Source organism: Indicator indicator, chromosome 6, assembly GCF_027791375.1.
Source record: "Indicator indicator isolate 239-I01 chromosome 6, UM_Iind_1.1, whole genome shotgun sequence".
In the NCBI taxonomy this organism is placed as follows: Eukaryota; Metazoa; Chordata; class Aves; order Piciformes; family Indicatoridae; genus Indicator; species Indicator indicator.
In genome coordinates, this window is record NC_072015.1 from 25,869,058 (window position 1) to 25,894,019 (window position 24,962).

The 24,962-nt window shown below is 37.2% G+C and overlaps 1 protein-coding gene across 1 annotated transcript in view; it reads left to right on the top strand.

The window, feature by feature from the left end:
- CDH19 (cadherin 19) overlaps positions 1–6,291 on the top strand; it is a 35,103-nt gene extending 28,812 nt beyond the window's left edge. The window contains exons 9-11 of the mRNA XM_054381871.1: positions 1,235–1,352; positions 4,345–4,596; positions 5,801–6,291. Coding sequence (XP_054237846.1) covers positions 1,235–1,352; positions 4,345–4,596; positions 5,801–6,291 — 861 coding nt within the window. The remainder of the gene's footprint in view (positions 1–1,234; positions 1,353–4,344; positions 4,597–5,800) is intronic.
- The last annotated feature ends 18,671 nt before the right edge of the window (positions 6,292–24,962 follow it).

Genomic DNA, 24,962 nt, shown 5'->3' on the forward strand with positions numbered 1-24,962 from the left:
GAGAAAAAAAGTTTCATAATCAATTTGTTATAATATCATAGAATCACAGAATTGTCAGGGTTGGAAAGGACCTCAACGATCATCCAGTTCCAACCCCCCCTGCTGTCCCTTGGGCAGGGACACCTCACACTAGATCAGGCTGCTCAGATCCCCATCCAGCCTGACCTTAAAAACCTCCAGTATGGGGCTTCCACCACCTCCCTGGGCAACCTGTCCCAGTGTCTCGCCACTTGCATGGTGAAGAATTTCTTCCTGACACTCAGTCTGAATCTACCCACTTCTAGTTTTGCTCCATTCCCCCCAATCCTATCACTACCTGACACCCTAAAAGGTCCCTCACCAGATTTCTTGGAGGCCTCCTTAAGATACTGGAAGGCTGCAATAAGGCCTTTTTGGAGTCTTCTCCTCTTTAGACTGAACAACCAGAATCCACAATTCAGCACATGAACTTGTCACCATATCTCACTAACTGGAGCTACAATATATCAGTTGAATGATGTCAATGTGTTTGTAGGCTGGAGGGTAATGTGTTTTGTGTAGAGGGATTTGTTCAAACATAGAATGGTGTATTTTCCACATTGAAAAAAAAAAAAGACAAACCACTATATATCTATATCTATATCTATATCTATATCTATATCTATATCTATATCTATCTATATCTATATCTATATCTATATATCTTTGAGGAGAAAGTTCTTCACGGAGGGAGTGGTTGACCATTGGAATGGGCTGCACAGGGAGGTGGTGGAGTCACCATCCCTGGAGGTGTTCAAGGGGGGATTGGACGTGGCACTTGGTGCCATGGTTTAGATAGTCATGAGGTGTAGGGTGACAGGTTGGACTCAATGATCTTTGAGGTCTCTTCCAACCTTCTTGATTCTATGATTCTATGATTCTATATATGACTACTTTTCTCATTTATGGAAATTTCATTTGCCCCTTGTCTTTTGATCCAGAAAATCTTTTACATTTTCTCGAGACTTTTATGTCTTCCTCTCTGAAACAGATGAAAACCCAAAGCAGAGTGCTTTTAAAATATGTCTCAAAGAGACTGGTTGAGTATGGGAGGGATATATGTATTTGTGACTGCATGACATGCACTCAATATGTATGTATGGATCATATCTCTAGCATCAACAGTTTAACATGCTTGATATGGCCTTTTGTTGTTGTAAAGGTCAAGCAAATATTTTTATTCTTAAACAATTCTGCTTTTCTGTATTTTCCCCAGCTCATTCAACGCATCAGTGCAGTGGATAAAGATGACTCAACAGAAGGTCACCATTTTTACTTCTCATTGGATCAGGAAGCCACAAGCAACTCAAGTTTTACTGTCAAAGATAATCAAGGTGGTGTCATTCTTGTAGCTCTTTAAGAACTTCCTAACAAAAGATGCATACTTCTAGTGCTCCTCTCATCACCAATTTTATAAACATTTCCATTGTTATAGGATGCAAATATGTCATGAGGTGCATTTCAAAACAATAATTTAGTTATAATAAACATTTTATTTTCCATCTTTTTAGCCAAGTAACATAAACAAGAAAAGACAGTTTTGTTTCAAGGAAATTAAAAAATGGTTAGATGAAAAATGCACTACTATGGAAAAAACATTATTATTCACTAAAACATATTTTCTTAATGTAGGATATGGTGGGAAAGACCAACTTTCATGTTAAAAACTATCTATTTATCAAAGAAACAAGGTAGCCAGAGACAGAATGTTGTTCTTATACAAGTCTGTCACTTCTTCATAGAATTGTAGGATGGTCCAAGGCTGGAACGGACCTCCAAAGGTCATCTAGTCCAACCTCCCCACAGTCAGCAGGGACATCCCCAACGAGATCAGGTTGCCCAGAGCCCTCTCAAGCCTCACCTTGCCTCAACCACCTCCCTGGGCAACCTGTTGCATTATTCCACTACCACCATCGTAAAGAACTTGTTCCTAACATCCAATCTAAATCTGCTCTTCTCCAGCTTAAAGCCATCGCTCCTCATCCTGTCATTGCAGGCCTTTGTAAACAGACTGTTCCCATCCTTCCTGTAGACCCCCTTAAGTTACCAGCAGGATGCTATTAAGTGTTCCTAAAGCCTCCTCTTCTCCAGGCTGAATGATCCCAGCTCCCTCAGCCTGTCCCCGTAACAGAGGTGTTCCACCCCTTGATCATCCTCATGATCCTCCTCTGGACCCTCTCCATCAGGTCCATGTCCTTCTATATTGGGGGCTCCTGACCTGTGCACAGTACTCCAGGTGAGGTCTCGACAGAGTAAAGTGGCAGTAAAGTGATCATTTCAGTAAGATAAAAATTACAGGAGCTGATAAATACAAGGATAATATTTTTTTTTTCCTAATAAGTTTTAATTTGCATATGCTGATAAATGTTGACATCATATAATGTATTCTGTATGCATTTTAATGTTATTCAGAACTGATGCTGATTGAGACACATACAAAGAGTGATTTAAAGAGACGTCAAGCAAAACCAAACTGAGGTGAAGTGCAGTATCTGATGGAAGTGCAGGGAGGATGACTGCTTAGAGTCAGTCTGCTGAGACTACAAAAAGAATCTTTGGACTCAACTAAAGTACACATTGCTCTTATTGACTTTTGCTAATTATTTAAATGTTCTGGCTAGGTGGATAAATCAATGGAAATAAGTTTTGGAAAGTTCAGGCCATGTTAAATGGCAAAGTACCTCTCTCAATATTTTCAAAGTTAATGTATTAATATGTGTTTCAACTCCCAGCTTCATTAACCTCTCACTCATTGCCAGGAGGAGATAGCTTGTGACATTAAGTTCTAACTGTGTACAAACCATGAGCCTTTCTCACCTTTGCTCATCCTGCAGTAAGTCCAAGCAGAACTGTGCACAAGGCAATAGATTCAGTTCCTTTTAGTGGCTAATGATGGGGAACTAAACCAACTCACCTTTCATAACATGTGAGGGTCAGTGCTTAGGGGTTCACAGAATCACAGAATAGTAAAAATCAAATAAAAGTGTTAATGAAGAGTTTCTGACACAATAAATCTGTAAAAAAATAAAATATCTGCCTCTACATGAAATTCAGAAACTATTAGAAGCAGCATGAACAGGGTTAAGTCCACTACTTTGCAGAGAATCACACAGAATGGCAGGTGTTGTAAGGGATCTTTAGGGATCAGCTAATATAATCTCTCTGCTGGAGCAAGTACACCTAAATCAGGTTGCACAGGGTCACATTCAGGAGGGTTTTGAAATTCTCCAGAGGAGACTCCACAGCTTTTCTGGACAACCTGATCCAATGCTCCTTCACCTTCAAATTAAAGAAGTTGCTTATGTTTAAGTGGTTGGTAGAATTTGGGTAGTCCTAGGCAAAAAAAGAGTCTACAGATCTGGAGCATTTTATCTCAGAGTTGGTTTCTGTCTCTGGAACATATTACCTGAGATTTAGCTTCTGAATTCTGATAGAAATCTGGAAGATGCTCAATGTTGATAAATTAACCTCAGTAGACAATGACAGACAATGGTAGAAACACTATTTTTAATAGTAATTCACATTAAAGAGTAATTCATACTAAACAGTAATTCACCCTTCCATGATAGAAAGTCTGACATGTAAACATTTATAGATGTTTTTTCTTTCCATTATACACATATATAGACAGGGTAGTTATTTTGTGTGTGTGACAAGGTAAGATTTGAATTAGTGAATATGCAACAAGAACTGAACTTTAAGGTGCTTACTGGGACTGATTTCTGAACTATTAGATATGAAGCCAAGGGAGAACCTTTAGCAACTATTCCTTAATTTAGACAGCAGGAGCTGAGCTATCTCTGTTTTCTTTTCTTTTTTTTTTTTTTTTTTTGAGTCAGTGAAAGAAATAAAACATTATTTTAGTGGACTTTCTATTCACTTTTTTCTTCTTTCTCTTGCCACCTGCTTTCTCTGTGTGCTGCCAGATACACTTCTGAAGCCTTTTGATTGGTAAACTGTCTATATTTAATCTGTGAACTGCTGAATTGATAGCAGCTGGTTACATGGAACTGTTTTATAAACCAATTAGTTAGGCTGAGCAGGTGTCAGGTACAGAACATGGTGGGGGGATTTTTACCTCTGAACATTAGAAACAGAGCTCCTATGTCAAATTTTATTATGTCCCCTGGAATATACATTTTTTTAAAAAAACCCACAATTATTCATGACTGACACAAAAGAAAAATCCACCACTTTTTAAAGATTGACGGTGTGTAGTTTTGCACAGTGTCATTGTTTCAAAATAGGTCAGATTCCACTGGAGCTTTACTTTTGTTCCTAAAAAAGTAGTAACTGCATTATCATGTACAATAATTTGTCTTCCAGATAACACAGCTGGAATTTTCACAGCAAAAAGTGGCTTCAGCAGGGAAAAGGAGTTTTCTTTCTACTTGCCAATCATAATTCTGGATAATGGAACCCCACCACTGACAAGCACAAATACTCTTACTGTCACTGTCTGTGACTGTGACACTCAAGTTAACATTTTCTACTGTCGATACAGAGCTTTCATGTATGCCATGGGTCTCAGCACAGAAGCTTTAGTTGCTGTTTTGGCTTGCATACTAATACTCTTAGGTAAGTATGAGTAAGAGAATTTACTTGTTTTCCTTTTACAGTAAGTTCCATTACACAATAAATGCCTTCTGTTGACTCTAAGCCTGCAAGTGCTGGGCTACTGAGAAAAAAAAAATGCAGTAAGCAAAACAAATGTTACATTTCTTCTCTGTTTTCTTCTAACATCTTCTTTTTCCGCTCATGGGGCACCAAATTAATGTCCATTACATTCAGGAGCTTGCAGATGTGAACCACAGGTCTGAGTGTTTTAAATACACAGGAGTTGTAATTCTATCTCTGCAAACTATCATACGCAGAACTTAAAACCAGACCAATCAAATGGAACAGTACAGAGTAAATATGTAGAATTAAATAACTCCTTCAGGTCACTCATATCCCCAAGTGAGCTAAAAACCTCTCATTGTTGGTAGTTTGCATCATGTGTTGATCTGTGTAAAAAGTCAGTCCATAAAATACTTATTTATTAAATAGAACTGCAGTGAGATTTAGGAAAATAAAACCTGAAATCATTAATCTCTGTGAAAGGCAGAGGCTATTTCAAAGGGATCATTCAGCTAAAAAAGAAATGAGGTAGGATTGAAAAAAAAATAATTATAGTTGAAAACAAAACTTAGAAAAGCTTTCACATATGGGAGGAACAAGTTACTCTCATTCATAAGACCTGGTAGCACAAAATGCAGTGATAAGTCACAGCTTTCAAAATTCCAGCATAGCAGAAATAAATGAACCACAATCTCCATAGTCTATGGAACTGAATAATTCAATCAGGTGAAGAGGATATCATGGTTATTGTCTCATATTTTCACTTGGTTTTCCTGGGGTGGTGAGAGGAGAGAGAGTGAGAAATTAAGATTTAAATTCAGAATGTGAAATGGATATATTAGGTAATAAACCAAAACACTTTCAAAAAGTGTAACATGTGTTTCCCTCAATTTCAAACTCACATCTACCAAAAGAGATGCCCTGCTTCATTCATTTCTTATTCATTTCTTTTATAAGTCACTTCATGACCATTTTTCCATCATACACCCTGTTCACCTCAAAACCATCAAATCCATAAAAAATACAGCTCTATAAATTTGTAAACCTTGTAACCTTACAACAGCATTGATTTTAAGAAATGTTAACTGTGTTTTAAGTCTTTCCAACCACATTCTAAGTGTCTGGCTCTTTTTTTTTTTTTTTTTTTTTTTCTGTGTGTCAGTGTTCTTTTTGGCAATTGCAGCCATAAGGCAGCAGAGGAAGAAGTCTCCCTTTTCAGAGAAAATGGAAGAGTTTAGAGAGAACATTGTCAGGTATGATGATGAAGGAGGCGGTGAGGAGGACACAGAAGCGTTTGATATTTCAGCTCTGAGGACCCGCACCGTCATGCGAATGCACAAACCTCGGAAGAAGGTCACCACAGAAATCCACAGCCTCTACAGACAGTCTTTGCAGGTTGGCCCTGATAGTGCAATCTTCAGGCAATTCATTTCAGAAAAGCTCGAAGAAGCAAATACAGATCCTAGTGTTCCTCCATATGACTCACTTCAGACGTACGCATTTGAGGGGACTGGCTCTTTGGCAGGCTCCCTCAGCTCTTTAGGTTCAAACCTGTCAGACGTGGATCAGAGTTATGAGTACCTTACAGACTGGGGACCTCACTTCAAACAGCTTGCAGGCATGTACACTTCCTATAGAAGTGTGGGGGATTAGTTACCCTTTCACTTCTTGTTTTATTTTCCTAAATCTCAGCCACCAGAAACAACTGTGGACTTTTAAAAAGGACATCATCCCACACTTAAGCATGAAAAATAAAAGGTCGAGTTTGGATTTTTTCCGGGACAGCCTTGGACATAAAGATCTTTGGAAGAATCACACCAGACATGTCATAAGGTGAGGAGATGGAGAGAGTTGTTTAAAAACCTCGTGGCTCTTTAGGTGTCCAAATGAAAACTCTGCTGCTTTGTATATCTAGGCCCACTCCTGGATCCTGAAAACCTGGGTCCTGTGAGTACAAAAGGAATATAAGCCATAAATGGATATCGTAAATACTCTGTCATCTATAAGCTTTAAACTGTTTCCAAAGTTAAGACAGACTTTTGCTGTGCCAGTTAAATGTATTCATTAACCAAAGTAAAGCATGAATATTTGTATAATGCCTTATCATATAAATATACTTGTGTGAAAAAGTAGACCCTAGGTATTCTAATACAATTCTCAGAAGTGCTCACAGAATCTTCTATTTATTGTGCTTAGGATGATAAAACTATCTTATCTTTTCATATCAGTGTAAAAAACAAAAACCTATTACAACATCAGCAAGAATTTGATGCCATTTTAGTTTCAAATGGAGTTAGTGGAAAAATGCATAAACCAATATTTAATTTAGCAAATAAGATAGGAAAGAAAAAATAGAGCCATTCAAGTTAGAATCAATATGAAACGTAAATACTGCCATCGACTGCATTATATATTACTGTACTTAGAACAAAATGCTATCCAAATATAGGCATTTTTCCTTTTATTAAGAGTTTAAAGGATGAGTGATGTACCAGCACAAATTTATTTCTTTCATTTTATTATGGAATATAAAATTATCTGCACTAGTCAGTCTAGTTTTACTAGAACAATGTTAAGAATCTTTGAAATGCTAAGCTGATGGCTTTAAAACTTTATGTATAACATTAAACAATAAGATAATAAAATGTCTTAATGCTCACCCACTTCTGAAAATGATCCTGAATCATTTTGTAAGACTCAGGACATACTTCAAAATTAATTTCCCATTGTATTTTTTCCAAACATTCCATAATGAATATAAGGCTCTCTCAGTGAAATTCTTTACTCTTATTTATAAAACTACCCAGCCACACTTTTTTTTCATCTGAGAGTCATCAAATATGTTCAAAATGGTCTGCCTGAAAAAAAAGCAACCTACCTGGATTTTATTCACCTCTCTTCCACCAGCTACTTATTTTACAGGAATTATCTCCTGTAATCCGTAGCTAAAAGTTCTCATCATGATAAAGAAAATTATGGAACACTTTTTTTTGTTTGTTTGTTTAGAATGGTAAAGCATGGTAAAGTTTAGGCAAGGGAAAAAGAAAAGAAAAATAAAAAACAACAACAACAACAAAGCCCACAACCATAACAACAAAAAAAAAAACAAACCAAAACCAACCAACCGACCAACAAAAAAACCCAACACAAAAACAAACCCCACACAACAAAAATCAAGCAAAAAACAACAACAACAAACCCCCAAAAAACTGCAAAAACCAAAAACCAAAACCAAACCCAAACCTCAACAACCCAACAAATAAAAGAGGAAATGTAACATAAAAGCTCTGCAGTGTTGGCTGCAATTTCTGTTTACTGAAGAAAACCAAGGCATGCTTTGGCAGCGGGGTTGGACTAAATGACCTCCAGAGGTCCCTTTCAACCCCTACTATTCTATGATGCCTGTATTTTGTGTAACCAATGTATACCCTTGTCAGTAATTTCTAAATGTATAATGGCCTACAATGGATCTTAAATGATCTTTAACTAAAAAAGGCATAGGATGGTGTTTGCACAGGAGAGAAAGGCAGGGTTTGTCTCCTAAGTAACTCCAAGCTGTTACTGGACCACATCTTATTAGGTTCCTGGTATTCAATCTAAGTCAAACCTGTCAGTTTCTTTCTACATGTGAGAAAAGGGTCACTGAACTGTTCTAGCAAATTCACACTTTTTTTTTTTTTTTTTAATATATTGGAGTTAATTTAGCTGAACGATGTCTGCAAAAAGGCCGTGTAGAAGTGTCTGCTTATTTGAAGGAAATAACATTCTGAGGAAGCAAAAAAAGGGAAAAAAAGAGATATTGCAATAATTAAGAGTATAAAATTAATAAAAGATAATTCATAAACCAGAGTTCCTGATTAGGAGATCTATTAAAATGTGAAATAGTTTCCCCAAGAGGATTTTCCATTGCCTTTATCTTTGAAAATTCAATAGCAGCTAGAATTAGCCATACTATTGGCTGAAGTGAACAGGGAACATGTGGTACCAGATGGTAAATATATATTCAGCTGTTCATAACATGCCTGAGGGAATATAAGGAAGACTTATTGACTGGTCAAAGGAAGTATGATGATTCACAGTGGTTTTCTGTATGAATGCTATGAGGAGATGGTCCTTTATATTTCTTTTTCCATAACATGGTAATGAGACAGCTTAAGAAAGAGTGACAAAAAAATTGTTTTCCTGTTTCAGTCCTCTTTCAGAGGGATTCAGAGTTTGTGTTATTGGTTTTATTATTTAAAAGCCAAGGGAACGAAGGCTATGCATATATTAATAAATGCTTAGCATTCAGATGTTTGAAGTTAAAAAAGAAAATAATAAATTCACCTGATAGCATATTGGAGCTTCAGACTCATTGACAAGACGGGAAAAGTGTATTCTGCTTACAGATCCACCCAAAATGAAATGTTTTCATTTGATTTTCATTTTGTAAAGCACAATATAGGTTTTCTATTATCATAAAACTGAGAAGCATTCCTTTTTGCCACTGAGAATAATAGATTTAATTCACATAAATTTGCTACTGCATTTTCTCATACATGCTGTCAGTGCAGTCCTAGCTTTGCTCTCAACATTTACATTGGAAATGTGGTTGTTCTAACACTCACTCTTAGCTGCATGGGGTAACTCTGAGAGATGAGAATAAAATATTTTTGAAAAGAGAATGTACATTTTATGCTTCAAAGTCAGATCTAATATATTCCCTCTGAGGAGTAGAAGCTGAAGGAGATGATGTGATTTTATATTCTGGCAAAGAATATATTTTACCTTTGATCCAGGATATGAACAAATAGAATAAAAGTTATATGAAAAATAAGAGGAAGGACGGATGGAAGGACGAAGGAAGGATGGATCAGTAGTTATTAATAAAGTCTGCAAGATTTCTCTACTAGAAAATTGATAGACTTATGGTTTATAACGAAAAATAGAGTGGATTATTGTTTAGGAAAAAAAAAAAAAGTTGACATCTTACAATAGTAATTTGGATGCTTTCAAGACCAGAAAACGTCTTAATGTATGGGTCTATAAGGCCTCATACACAGAGTCCAAGGAACAGTAAAATTTGTAGTTAAATCTCAGAAGATTAAAACATACATACATACAAAGAGACTGCTTAGATCCATATGAAACAAATTCACCACAGCACACAGGTAACAGGTATATTCCTGATTATTGCCAAGACTCAAGAGGATGTCTGCTAGCAAAAGCAGATACATGGCACTAAGATCAAATATTATTAAATGCAATTAGAAACTACCTCTATTTCACAAATCTCTCCAATAGCAGAATCCAGAACAGTATACCAATGGCTTTTAATTCCCCAAACATTTTAGTTGTGATTTAGGTAATGCTTTAGTTACATTAAAATGCCGAATTGAAACAATACTTGACATGGAGGTTCAAATAGGAGTGGCTGGTAGAGAAACAATAACATCTGCGTACAGGTATCTGAGCAAAAAGAAACAACATAAATTATTGGATTAAAGCTTAAAAGGACACAAAGCTACTTGTAGATATATGATACATCTCTTCTGACATTGTTGCTTCTAAATTAATCTCTCTGAAAAGAGACTTTACAAAGAGTGTCTTGGACAACAGTTTCAGTAGCTTAGGAGCTGTAAGAGTCTGCACCTTAGAGAAGAATGTAGGAGAACAAGGAATAATCTTGTCAATGCTTATAAATACCTAAAGGGGTCAGGAGGATGGGGTCAGACTCTTTTCAGTGGTGCTGAGCCACAGAGAGAAGGGACAACAGGTACAAGTTGGAACTTCTTTCCTTTGAGTGTGGCAGAGCAATGGACCAGGCTGCCCAGATATGTCAGTGTGAGTTGAAATTCCCCCCACACCAACAAACCTTCACACCAGAGAATTTGTGGAGTCTTTTTCTCTTCACAATTTCAAACCCTGCCTGGATGTGATCCTGTGAAACCTGATGTAAAGTGAACCTGCTTTAGCAGGGAGGTTGGTCTAGATGCTGACACCTACCATTCTGTGATTCTGTGAAAAGTTGTATAACTCAAAACCAAAAATTAGAAATTAAGCCACAAATCATATTTGATAACAAAAAAAGTAAAAGCAAAGAAAGAAAAAAAAAAAAACAAATATTTTGCAGACTTTTAAAAGCCTTTGAAAGGTAAACTTTAAGGAGAAAGCTGAAACAGACATCAATTTTCTTTCCTCTGTGATTGTTTTAAAATGACATTATACCTCTGATCCCTCCTCTGAGCCTTCAAAAGTACATGTAGCTACCATGGAAATATAGGAAAACATTTTTTTTTTTTTTGATAGGATGATGATTTTTTTTCTACATTATTTACAATTCAAGATTTTAAGCTAATCTTTGAGCACATTCCAGGCAACCATCCAGCTCAATATGACTTATAGCTTTCAAAAGCTTCCTCCTTTTGGTCTCAGATGTCTTTTTAACTGTGCATGCTTCCACATCAAAAAAATTATAATTATCCCACTTGCAACACATGTTCCAAATTTCTACCACCTGAAACTGATGTACTGATGCCCCAGTGCACACTTAGCCCTGTCCTATGCAAAACAAGGAAAAAATAAAAAAACAAAGTGCCTACTGATTTTCTTAGATGGCATTTTTGCTTTTACTGAGACAGGATTTTCAGCTCAGAGCAATCAATCATGCACACAGTGAGAAACCATATTAGAAAAGCCCTTAAAATAATGTCATTGTGGGAGTATTTATGGTGATTTTGTATTAAAGTATGGAGCTATTTACTGGTGGTAATGTTTCATGCAGGTTTGCTTAGACTAATGGATGAGGAAAAAAAATAAATAAGCACTGAAGAGTGGCACTGATGAAAATTCTGAGCATCTGAAGGAGCACATGGGCTTGTTAAGTCTCTAACACAGATCTAACACTGAGGAGTTTTGTAGATTATTATACAATTGAAACAATTCTAAAAGTGTTTGCCCAACACTTTTAGATCAGTTTTATTCTGAATGGCTAGACTAGCCTAAAAAAAAACTTTAATAAGAACCTTATCAGTTGTCTATTAGCTTTCTGCACCTACCAGAAATAGTAGGAATAAGCTCTTGGTGTTTGAACCACTGTTGTAATTCATCTTCATGGTTGCAGCATGCTATTAGCAGTTTTGAAAGCTATCATCAGCTGAACTTATTTGGCAAAGTTATTGAAAGAATCCTCATCAGCTACAGCTGGTCTGCTACCTTTATTTATTTATTTGTTTGTTTATTTATTTGTTATTTATTAATTTGCTGATTGCAGAAAAGAGTTTTTTATCTATTTAAGTAGTGAATCCGTATTGTTTTACAAGAGACCTGAAGAGTCAGTGCTTACTGAGAATTACTGCACAAGCAGCTTCCATTAAGTAGATGATTATATACATCCTTTCATGTTCCTATATTAACTTAAATGCTGATTATTGTGCTTCTTTTTCATTTTCTTTCTTTTCCTGTTTTTTTTTTTTTTTTACGTTAAGATGGTTCATATGGGTTCAAGTCTTAGCATGTAAAGCATAAATGTGCTGCTGTAGGGTCTACTTTATATACCACAAAGCTTATTGGTGGGAAAATCCTGATATCCAGGATTAGCTTTACACTGTGATTAACTTTTCAGTGGTAGCAGGATGGGATTTTTAATTCTAGGCTTTAATAAGTTTATGTCAGTTATCAGCTGAACACTTTGGTTAGATATGCACTATGCTCACATGAAATGTCTTTATTCTACTTCCTCTTCTTTTTTTTTTTCATAAACCAATTCAGCAAATAATTCTCATTCTTTCTTAAAGGATTAATTTCAAAATAGACTCACACAAGGCTTTCAAACTTTAATATTTCATTTCTTTTCCTTCCCAAATGATTTTTTTTTTCTGTCAAATCAAACATAACAATGTGATTCACTGTGAAGCAAATAAGGCTTGCTTGTGCCTTACCTGCATGGGTTCAGCTGGGGAAGGAATAGAGAAAAATGGTAAATAGCAAGGACTTCAGAGTTATTGAAGGTCATGTCAGTTTTGGGAAATAATTTGCTTAAAGCCTGTTATTTGCTTTGGGACATTAGAGAAATAAGAACAATCAAGCTCAAAAAAAAGCATCCACTTCTACAGTTCTAAGGGTTGACTTCTGAACCCCAAGACGACCAGCTGTCTCCCAACAGCAGCCTGAGACACCGAGTCTATAAAAGTGACTGCTCTCTGGTTCTGAGATAGTGATTTTCTTTTCCTTTCCTCTTTTCTTTTCTTTTCTTTTCTTTTCTTTTCTTTTCTTTTCTTTTCTTTTCTTTTCTTTTCTTTTCTTTTCTTTTCTTTTCTTTTCTTTTCTTTTCTTTTCTTTTCTTTTCTTTTCTTTCCTTTCCTTTCCTTTTCTTTTCTTTTCTTTTCTTTTCTTTTCTTTTCTTTTCTTTTCTTTTCTTTTCTTTTCTTTTCTTTTCTTTTCTTTTCTTTTCTTTTCTTTTCTTTTCTTTTCTTTTTTCTTTTCTTTTCTTTTCTTTTCTTTTCTTTCCTTTTCTTTTTCTTTCTTCTTTTTTCTTTTTTCTTTTTTTTGTCTCTCCTCTCCTCTCCTCTCCTCTCCTCTCCTCTCCTCTCCTCTCCTCTCCTCTCCTCTCCTCTCCTCTCCTCTCCTCTCCTCTCCTCTCCTCTCCTCTCCTCTCCTCTCCTCTCCTCTCCTCTCCTCTCCTCTCCTCTCCTCTCCTCTCCTCTCCTCTCCTCTCCTCTCCTCTCCTCTCCTCTCCTCTCCTCTCCTCTCCTCTCCTCTCCTCTCCTCTCCTCTCCTCTCCTCTCCTCTCCTCTCCTCTCCTCTCCTCTCCTCTCCTCTCCTCTCCTCTCCTCTCCTCTCCTCTCCTCTCCTCTCTTCCTTTGCTTTTTCCTTTTCCTTTTCATTATCCTGAATGTGTTAAGATGCTTTACAATTAGTTGTTTTTTTTTTTTAACAGGTATGGATTTATTGTCAAGCTCTTAAGACCTATATAATCCAAGGTAGACCTACATAGCTGTTATATTTTGTGTCAGAAATGCTCACCAATTCATTTTGACTACAGGATTTTCAAACTCATATCCTGTTGTTGCTTTGTTCCCCCCTTCCCCTCCAATCTATCCCACTGTAAGTGCAACATCCATCTGCCTCGCAAGCTGCTTTTAGCTCCAATTACTAAAGGTTCAGTCATAGTAAAGCTAGTTGTAAAAACAGATTCAGTCTGGATATTGATCCACACCCTTCAACAGCTGGCAATTATTTATTTTGCTGCATACACAGACAATCAGGGGTTCTGTATAAGGGGCTAGGAAGGCTTGATACGTTCACTGAAAATGCTGTGCAAAGTGTTATCTGATGAAGCATAAAGAGTTGTGTAGTACATTTTGCTGTAGGAAGCTGGCAATAAAATTGTGGTGCCGGTAGGAGTTGGCACAGGAGGTGTTCCTCTCCTGTTACCCTGATTCATGTGTATGTATGAATAAACAGACAGGTGCAGAGAATCATGTGAAAATTTCCATCATCCCCTGAGCTGTCCAGATGCTAGACTGCTGTAGATACAGAAACCACAGAATCACAGAATCATTAAGAAAAGACCTGTAAGATCGTTGAGCCTCTCAACATAAGACCACCATTACCATTAAACCATGTTCCAAAATGTCATATCTACATGTTTTTTGAACACCTCCAGGTACAGTGACTCCACCACTTCTCTGAGCAACCTATTCTAATGTCTGATCACTCTTTCAGCAAAGAGATTTTTCCTAATATCCAATCTAAACCTCTCTTAGCACAAATTGAGACTATTTCCTCTCATTATATCACTTTATACTAGGAGAACAGAGCAACACCTACATCACTACAACCTCATTTCAGGTGGTTGTATTACCACTGAAGCACAGAAGTAAACCAGTGAACCTTTATTAAGAAGAAACTATGCTCAGTCTGTATCCAGCTCGAGTATGCAGCTCCAGAGCCATAACTGGCATACTTGTATCTGCCTTGATATATCTACACCTGCAAGCCTGCAACTCTCTGCAGAGAGATTCTTTAATATTAGCTTAGCCCTGGCTTAGGAATTAGTATTTTGTGAGTTAACTCTTCTAGCAGCATCCAATAACAATGTAAATTGCAGAAATGGACCTTCTGTTATAAATCACTTTTTTCTCAAGTGGTGCTCCGGTTTTGGTTGTCTTTTTTTTTTTTTTTTTTTTTTTTTTTTTTAATTAATTGGCTATATAAGCCTTACAGAGAATCAGGGCCAGAAATTGCTGAAAATTAAGAAAGAATAGTTGAGTTCTTCAAATCAGACATGAAAAAACAAAGGTTAAATTTTGCCTCTAAGCAGTACTCATGTGGGGCAGACTACAGCCTGAATATATTCCATTTATGAAATACACTTCAGCTATTTTTACTCTGCAAAGAGCATGGAAAGCCAGCTTAATTTACTGCAGTTGTGCAGATGTTTGTTTTGTTTTTGTCATTATTATTGCCATATAAAAAGAACAGAGAACAAGTGATCCCAGCCGAGGGAGAAATGTTAGTGCTAGAAATGAAGAGCTTTGGAAAAGTGCATAAATTGAGAAATCAGAAAAAAAAAAAAAAAAAAAAGAGAGAGAGAAGAGAGAGAACATTACTTAAAAGGATCTCTAAGAAGAAGAATAACAGAAAGATTATTATAATAAAAAGGCTTAAAAGGTTTATGAACTGAGCTTTCTTTCTCTACTATGATGCACCTCCTGCTGTTTGGGGGCTACTGTTGTTATTGCAGGAGAGGCCAGAGAAATGGAAGTATAAATGAAATAACCAGCTTCCCCTTAAAATATGAAGAGCTTAGGACTCGCAAGAAGCACCCATCTCATCCTCCTTGATGGTAATGAGGTCAAAGTTTATAGGAAATGTCATGCTCTCAGCAGCATCTTCAATAGGGAACACAGTGAACCTTCTTGTGGCACTAGAGGGCACAAAGTGACATCTTGATGACTGATCTAAAAAAATCCAAATCTAGAGAACAAAAAGTTAAATTGATAGCCAGAAGGGACATGATTCCAGACCAAACTGCCCTAAAGCATGATGAACTCTGCCTGTACTGTTGCTGTAAGGCAAACAAAAATAATTCCCAAATACTCCAAAATTCCATGGAAGACAATTCTGATAGATGCTCCCTTGCAGCTGGCATCTTTTCCCTTTATCCTGCTTTACAAAATTGTACGTGAAGGGTCCATTGAGTCCATCAGGTTGTTTGGCTGATATCCCAGGGCAGATACTATGTGACAGGATTTGTATTACAAGCTATCACAGCTGATGGCACTTACTTACTCAGTTTCACTGAAATCATTCTTTTTATTCATATTCTTCTTAGTAGAGTTTTCTGGAGTGGGATGGTTTACAGCTGCTGTATCAGCTCCATATATATATATATATATATATATATATATATATATACATATATATAGTATTGATATAATATATAAAACAGATGTTTGTCTTCCTAATTCAAATTTGAGACAATGAGAAGACATTAATTTGATTTTGTAAAGTGTGATGGGATTACAGCATAAACCAGAGAAGAGCATGCCAGCTTGAGTCTATGTTAATGGTTATATTGATGTGTTTCTCTTCTACTCATTTTAAGCATTCAAGCATGAGCTTCAATATTAAATTCCTCCTTGACTGCTGTCTTATCATTTCAATTGACATTGCTTTTAAGTGACATTAATATTTTTGGTCTGTTATATATTAACATCCATCTGTAGGAAGCAGCTGTCAAAGTAGCATATTAATTTTCTTTTTAAGGAGAGATTTCTTTTTATAGAAAATACTTAAATTTTAAAACTAAAAGCTTCTTAAGGACAAACCATTGAAAGCTCAAACATTTCAAAATTCTCTTGATTAATTTTTGAAAGATATGTTAATAGGAAAACAAACAAAACCCAAAACAAAAATAATAATAATAAAAAAAAACAACTAACCAAACAAAAAACAGCAAAGAGTTGACTAGAAATGAAAATATTATCCAGGAAAATCTTAGTTTAAAAGACAATGAATATTTTTCTTTCTGGTTATGTGTGAAGTCTATGTTTAACATATGCCTACACTTTATCCTTTCCCCTCTGAAACCTTTCTTTTCAGTTCAGTAAAAGTTTCCTTGAGATTTTGCAACATTTGTTTTTTTTTTTGTTTCATTCATAATTTTTCCACTCTTCTACTATTTACTGATTTTTTTTTTATTTTTCGTTTTTCTTTCAGAAGAATGATTACTATGTACTCTTTATGTGATCTATTATTTAGCCATTAACCTGAACTGCCATATCCAGTGCTGGTAGAGGGGAAAGCTTTTAGTTTCCCCTACCAGCTCTCCACAATCCACCTTTAAAGACCTTCATGAAATGCTAAACCCCATTCTCATTCTGTTTCACAAAACAGGTATTTGAGACTAATTGTCATACAGTGCTATGCTTCCGCAGAACGATTGAATGCAGAAGGGACCTCTGGTGGTCGTCTGGTCCCATCCCCCTGCTCAAGCAAGGACACCTGGAGCCAGTTGCCCAGGGGCGTTTCCAGATGTCTTTTAAATATTTCAAGAACCTCTCCAGGCAGCCTGTGCCAGTGCTCAGTCACCCTCACTGTAAAAAGTGTTCCCAGATGTTCCCATGTTTCCACATGTGGCCATTGCCTCTAGTCCTGTCACTGGGCACCTGAAAGGAGCCTGGCTCTGTCTTCCTTACATCCTTCCTTCATCTGTTTTCACACATTAATAAGACCATCTTTCTGAGCCTTCAGTTCTCCAGACTAACCAGCCTCAGCTCTCTCATCCTTTCCTTTCTCTAGTCTGTCCATCATTTCACTGGTGCTTTGTTGGACTCTTTCCAGTATGTCCATCTTTTTTGTGTACTGGGGAGCTGAGAAATAGACACAGAACTCCAGGTGTAGCCTCACAGGGTGTTCAGCAGAGAAGAAGGATAACCTCTCTCTACCTGCTGGCAATAATTTACCAAATTGCTCAGGATACCATCAGGCTTTTTTGCCACTGGAGCACACTGCTACCTCATCTTCAACTTGGTGTCCACTGGGAATCCCAGGTCCTGGACCTCTTCCAGGACTGGAACTAACATTAATCCCTGGAATAAACATCTAGTTACTGGCCTCCAAGTAGACTGTGCCACTGATTGCCACACTCTGACCTCAGTTGTTCAGCCAATTTTCAGTCCAGCTCTCTGTTGATCCAGCCCATACTTCCTCAGCTTCTCAAGAAGGATCTTACAGAAGACAATGAAAAACCTCCCTGAAGCCTAGATACCCCATACCTGCTGTTCTCCCCTCATTTACCCAGCTAGTTGTTTCACCATGTAAGTCTTTCTGGTTCTTCAAGCTTGGCTGTTTCTTTGTGAATCATTGCTGACTATTCCTAATCACTTTCTTATCCTTTACATGCCTAGAAATGGTTTAGAGCATTAGTTGTTCCAGGATATTACCTTTTTTTTTATGCTCTATGTTCTTCTGTATCTAAATGCCATTCTCATAATAAAATATCATACAACTCAACTTTCAAGTGCCTAGAGGAGTACTAGCGACTTTGAGACAAGTTTGATTGATTTTCCTATCTGTAAATCAGGATTTAAAAAAAATATATATAATTCCTTCATATGGAAGAGAATAAATTTATTTTAAATCAGCTCCTGAATTAAAATTGGTCGTTAAAATCTTTTTTTTTTTCCTTTTTTTTCCACTCTAGGAGAGTAGAAAAGCTTTATCAGTCTCACGCAATTATTGTTTTTGTAATTTGATCAAAAAATATGCTAAAATAGTGCATAGTGTATATATGTACACATATATAAGAAAAATCAGGCATTTAGGATACACTTTTCTGTAGTTGCTAGACTGTAGAAGTGTCATAGTCCAAGCTTAACAGATTTCTGGAAAATTATCTGGGATTTCAAAGAAAGAAAATAATTAGCTGTAATTTGGCATTCATTGAAATGTATTTCCAGTCATTTATAAAGGCATTGATTTCACAGACTAGCTTCCAAATTCATGTTGGCAATCAAATGCTAGCATCAAATTCTAAACACGAGAACCTGGCATATCACTAATCTGCAGAGAAGCTGGGCAATTTCCAGTAATTTATTTACAAATTCCAGACAATTAATTTGATGGAAGGCTTGTCAGTGTTCATTTTCTGTATCAAACCCTGGCTTCTACTAAAATTGTCTTTTTTTTTTTTTTTTTTTGATCACTTTCTTTTTTTGCCTATCCACTATCACAAATAATGAGAGAAGAGAGAGGGAGCTTTTTTGAGGGGTGGGTGGAGGGTGGGCGAGTTATGCTGTTGTTTTTTTGCCTCCATTGCTCCCAATAAGTAGCATCTGACACTTCTAGAGAACAGTGTGATGGTTTGAAACTGTCTTTTTAATTTTTCTCTTATTACTCTCAAGATATCTTCACTAGCACCTATAAAATTACCATGTAATGGCCAATACTATAACTATTTGAGAAACAAGCTATCATGAATTATTTCTTTTCCTTCCTTCAATGTTTGGTTTGGTTTGTTTTTTTACCAGTTCAAGCAGTTTTTAGGTACATGTGTTATTTTCTAAAGTAAAGAAGGCTTTTTTATGCATCAAGTTTGAAAGTCACATAATTAGTAAAAAAAAAACAAAATCAAACTGTTATTGTGTCCTGCCTGAATAATAGTTGACAAGAGGGACTGCTACATGTTTATTGCATAATCTTTGGAATTATTTAACAGGTAAAAAGGCACAATTTTAATTTCATGTGGCTGGTGTCATTTATGTATCTGCTGGTAAGAGGGGGCAAAAACTTCTGACTCAGAGACTGGTAAAATCTAACAGAAATCACAGATTAAAAGATGAATGTGGAACTCAGTAATCACAGAATTGTCAGGGTTGTAAGGGACCTCAAGGATCATCCAGTTCCAACCCCGCTGCCATGGGCAGGGACACCTCACACTGGATCAGGTTGCTCAGAGCCACATCCAGCCTGGCCTTAAAAACCTCCAAGGATGAGGCTTCCACCACCTCCCTGGGCAACCTGTCCCAGTGTCTCACCATCCTCATGGAGAAGAACTTCTTCCTAACATCTAATCTAAATCTCCCCTCCTCTAACTTGGATGCATTTTCCTCAGTCCTATCTGAACCTGACACCCTTTACCAGCTTTCTTGTAGGCCCCTTTCAGGTACTGGAAGGCCAACTTTGTTGTCAGTTTTCAGTGTCCTGGTTACCCAGATCCTCACAAATGTGTGAAATTGTTTCTGATATCATTGAAGGAGGCTGGGCCACCCAAAATTTGCTCTCTATACCATCACTGAAATTATGGAAGAAATTTTATTTGTTTTGTCTTGTGCCTCTTTTATTCACTAGGACACATTCAGTTTAGAGAGAGAACATAGCTCTCCAATAAAACGGTAATAACCAATATCACAAATCGAGTAAAGTCAAAGAGATTATTTGATACACTTCTCTTTGACCTGATTTTCTCTTCTGAGTTACTACTGATTTTCTCCACTAGGTCAGACCTCTAAAACTTGAGGTTAGCTTGTGATGAAACTAAACTTAAATTGACAGTTTTGTCTTCAGTATTTTTGTATTAGAATTCTTATATCTTTCTTTTTCTTCTTTTTTTTTTTATGTTATTGCCATGCTATTATTACACAGTTTAACTGAAACAATATTTTCCCCCTTTTTTACCCAGGTTTGCTTTTTCTCCAGTCCTCATTTTCTGATTCTCTGCTTTCTCCTATTCTTTATGTTGTGATTAAAATGCTGTGTTATTTGTACTCTTCAAGTCATAGGCAAAAATGGCAAAGCACCAAACCTTGTAAGAGCACTTCTGAACTTTGCCAACACAAATATGAGGAACAAAAATGTCTCCAGCATGAGGTGAGATTTGGGAACTGGACCTTTTACCAAGCCTGAATTAAGTTAAATGAGGACAAAGCTTCCACTGACACTTGCAGTTTCTGTGTCTTCATTATTCTACTTGTAGCTTAGAGGTGTAAATGTATTCTATAATGCCCTGCACATACTGAGGTCTGGAGCCCTCAATATATGAAGGACATGGACCTGATGGAGTGGATCCAGAGGAGGGCCATGTAAACGGTCAGGGGGTTGGAGCACCTCTGCTACAAAGACAGGCTGAGGGAGCTGGGGTTGTTCAGCCTGCAGAAGAGTGTGGGGAGAGCTAATAGTGACCTTCCAGTACCTGAAGGGATCCTACAAGAAGGATGGAGTCTGTTTACAAAGGTGATAGGACAAGGGGCAATGGCTTCAAACTAGAGAAGAGCAGATTTAGATTGGATGTTAGGAACAGGTTTTTTACTATGAGGGTGATGGAACAATGGAACAAGTTGCCCAAGAAAGTGGTTGAGCAACATCCCTGGAAATAAGGTGAGGTTCAACAGGGCTCTGGGCATCCTGATCTAGTTGAGGATGCCCCTGCTGACTGCAGAGGGGTTTGGATGACCTTTGGAGGTCCTTTCCAACCCAGACCATTCTATGATTCTATGATATGCATCATCTATATTGTCTTGAGACATAAGCACTGGAATTTCATGAGATCCTCCCGCCTGAAGCTGTTCATGTAACAAGGCTGCAAGACACAACAGGCATGTAATGGCTGAAGCACAATGGCAAGATCTGACTCATTTAGCCAGACTGACAAATGAGGTGTGCTTGGTTTTATATAAGCTTATCATTCCGTGTTAGGTACTCTAAGACTGGAAGTATTCCCTAAGTCAGTCCTCTAAATCTTGTGTCTGTCCATTCAATGAGGCTAAATGCAAGCTTAGACTCAATCACATCATTGAAGGTAGCATGCATTTGATTTTCAGAAACAAAATATTGATCCATATAGGAATATTTATAAAAAATCTGCAGAACAATGAGACCATAGGGCAGGTAAATACCACTGAATAGGTCATATTTACACATTCTTTTCTGGTTTTCCATTACAGTTAGTTTTCATTGGCTTATTTTTTTTTTAAACAGTTTTAGGCATAATACTAAACAGTTTTAGGCATAATACTAAACAGTTTTAGGCATAATACTATTATTTTACCATTTATTTATTTATTTTTTAAACAGGAGCAGTTATCTTCTGTCTATTTTAACACTTCTTCATGATTGTATTCCAACAAAGCACCCTGATAACAGTTTCACTGGCAGGAGAAGGAAACAAACAAAAAAGAACTCAATAAAACCCAGCCAAACAAGCAAGCAAACACTGAATTTATTTCAAAGTTCAGCCAAAGCTTATGTTCTTTTTCTGAGGGGTGAATGAATAAATACTGAGAAAATGAGATAGATGTGATTTATTTGTAGGAACACTTAAATGTAAGCTAAAATTGTTTTTGAGTAGAAGGCTAGAGGCATAGCATTATTAAAGGAATTGTAACTCTCTGTTGGACTCATGAGACCAAGTCCCCAACTCCTTTGAATTTGGAATTGTAAAGTCTGGGGGAAAAAAAAATAAAAAGGAAATTAAAAGATTAGAAGCAGCACTAATCTAAAGTTGTTCAATATTTTGCTACAGCTCAGGGAAGGCCCTGTGGCTGAAGCATTACTTCTAATGTTATGTTTCCTTTCTAGATTGTGTTTTATTAATGTTTTATTTTGTACCACAGTGTGAAGGGACATGGAGCTTTTATCTTTTATTTAAAATTAATGAGCAGTATATTGCTTTACTTGGAAAGGACACAAGAATATTTTTTTTTTCACTTACAAAAGGAAACACAGGCTTGTTTTGCAAGCAGATTTGATTTTGAGTTCTGGTGATCTTTAATAACTTATTTAAAGTGCTCACGCTGAAGTTCTTGCATTTTTGTGCTATAGTGATATTTGCATTGTACAGTTTAATCAAAGTCTACATTTTGATACCATCAGCTCAAGATAATAACATGTAATTTTTTGACTAATCAAAGGCTCCTGGCTGCATGTCTTCCATTCAGTTCAGATGTGCTAAATCATTATCTTGTAGCTATCTGTGTCTTGTAGCTGACATTGTCATCCAAAACTTTAAGATAATGTTTGTTAAATTGAAGTTAGTGAACCCCCCCGCCAAAAAAAAAAATCAGTCTTCCCCATAAAGATTCAGTCCTGGAATATGCCTACCACTTCATATGACACTTCTTTCATTACTTAATAAAAATGGAGGGATTTTCCTACACATTAGCAACTGGGAAATACCTCAGAGCATCACAGCTCTGACAAAAGGAAACCCTGTCATATCAGATATCCCTCAGGCTGGCTTAAATGTCCATCCTATGAACAATGACAAGTTAGCCAGACTTTATCCTTAAACTTATAAAGTGCTTCAGGTGTCATTTTTTCTACAGCACAAGGTACTTGAGAACTCTCTGCACTTTCCTGCAGATGCTGGAGACCCTGGGACTGTATGTGAGAAGCACAGGAGTCAGTTCAACAGTCTGTTCCTCTCTCCTTCCTTTCCCATCATGTTTGCCCAAAGACAGTGTTCTTGCCAAAGGCTTAACAAACACTCCATGAATTTCTCAGGACCATTAGGTTTTAATTTAAAAAAAAATATGTTAACTGCACAAATAAACTGTCTATCTAATATCTATCAAATTGAGCATTTATCTATCTAATATCAAATGGAACATTTATCTAATATCTATCAAATGAAACATTTACCTAATATCTATCAAATGGAACATTTATGTATCTAATATCTATCAAATGGAAAACTCAAAAATCCAGAAAAACTCAAAGCGTTTTGACTGTTTGTTTTTATTTTTTCAATGTGCATTCAACTGGTCTATCTCCTGTCTTTCTTATAGAAGTCTCTTTCATCTCAAATGATGCAAATGCAAGACAATCTATTTATGCAACTGGAACAGGCTGCCCATAAAGGCTGTGGAGTCTCCTTTTCTGGACACATTTGGAACCTGTCTGAATGCATTCCTGTGCGGACCAGCCTAGGTGATCCTGCTTTGGCAGGGGGGGTTGGACTCAGTGATCTCTGGAGGTCCCTTCCAATCTCTAAAGTACTGTGATACTGTGAACTCAGCAGCTCACTGTGGTCTTCATCATAAATTTAAGGAAGATGAATTATAATCTGTGTGGTTAAGGAAGTAAATATATAATAATCACAGGACAACAGAGCAAATGCATAGAACAACATGACCTGGATGGGGATAAGAAGAAAACTACAAGACAAATTGTTTTCCACATTAGTGTCTTCCTGAACACCAGATAGGAAACAAACCAGTTCGAATTAAATTATATTTGCAACAGTTCATTACCCCCCAAAAAGATGAGGCAGATTGTTGTTTCCATATGATTTGTCTGCTTGAATTTCTACAGCTGTAACTATAAATACTCTGCCTGGCACATACCACCAAAAAGCCTAAATTCTTCATTCACTCATCAGAAAACTAATAGATCATCACAAGTTGACCAGACAATATTTGATTTTGGCAGAAACTACTAGCAAAGAAATGTAGGAAAGGAACATCACACCCATTTTTAAAAAGGGTAGAAAGGAGGACCCTGGGAGCTATCGACCTGCCAGCCTCACCTCTGTGCCTGGGAAGATCATGGAACTGATCCTCCTAGATGCCATGTTAAGGCACATGGAGGACAAGGAGGTGATTCAAGATAGCCAGCATGGCTTTACTAGGAGCAGGTCCTGCCTGACTAACCTTGTGGTTTTCTATGACAAAGTGACTATATCAGTAGATAAAGAATGACCTCTGTATGTGATCTATCTGGCCGTCTGCAAGGCCTTTGACACAGTCCTCCACGCCATCTTGCTGACCAGTTTGGAGAGATTTGGATTTGATGGGTGGACTGTTCAGTGGATAAGGTCTGGGTGGTCGCACCCAGAGGCTGGTGCTCAATAACTTGAAGTCTAGATGCAGAGCAGTGACAAGTGGTGCCCCTCAGGGGTCTGTACTGGGACCTGTGCTGTTTAAATTAATTTGTATCAATAACATAGTGAGACTGAATGCACCATCAGCAAGTTTGCAGATGACACCAAGCTAAGCGGTACTGTACTGTCAATACATCAGAGGGACAGGATGCCATCCAGAGGGACCTGGACAAGCTGGAGAGGTGGCCCAGGTGAACCTTATGAAGTTCAACAAGAGCAAGTGAAAGGTTCTGCACCTGGGCCAGAATTATCCTCACTATCAATACAGACTAAGGGATAAAATGACAGAAAGCAGCCCTGAGGAAAAGGACTTGGGGGTGCTGATGGATGAGAATCTGGACATGTGTGGAGGGAGGCAGTGCATGCTTGCAGCCCAGAAGGCAAATCATATCCTGGGCTGCATCATAAGATGTGTTGTCAGCAGAGCCAGAGAGGTGATTCTGCCACAGGGCAGATTTAG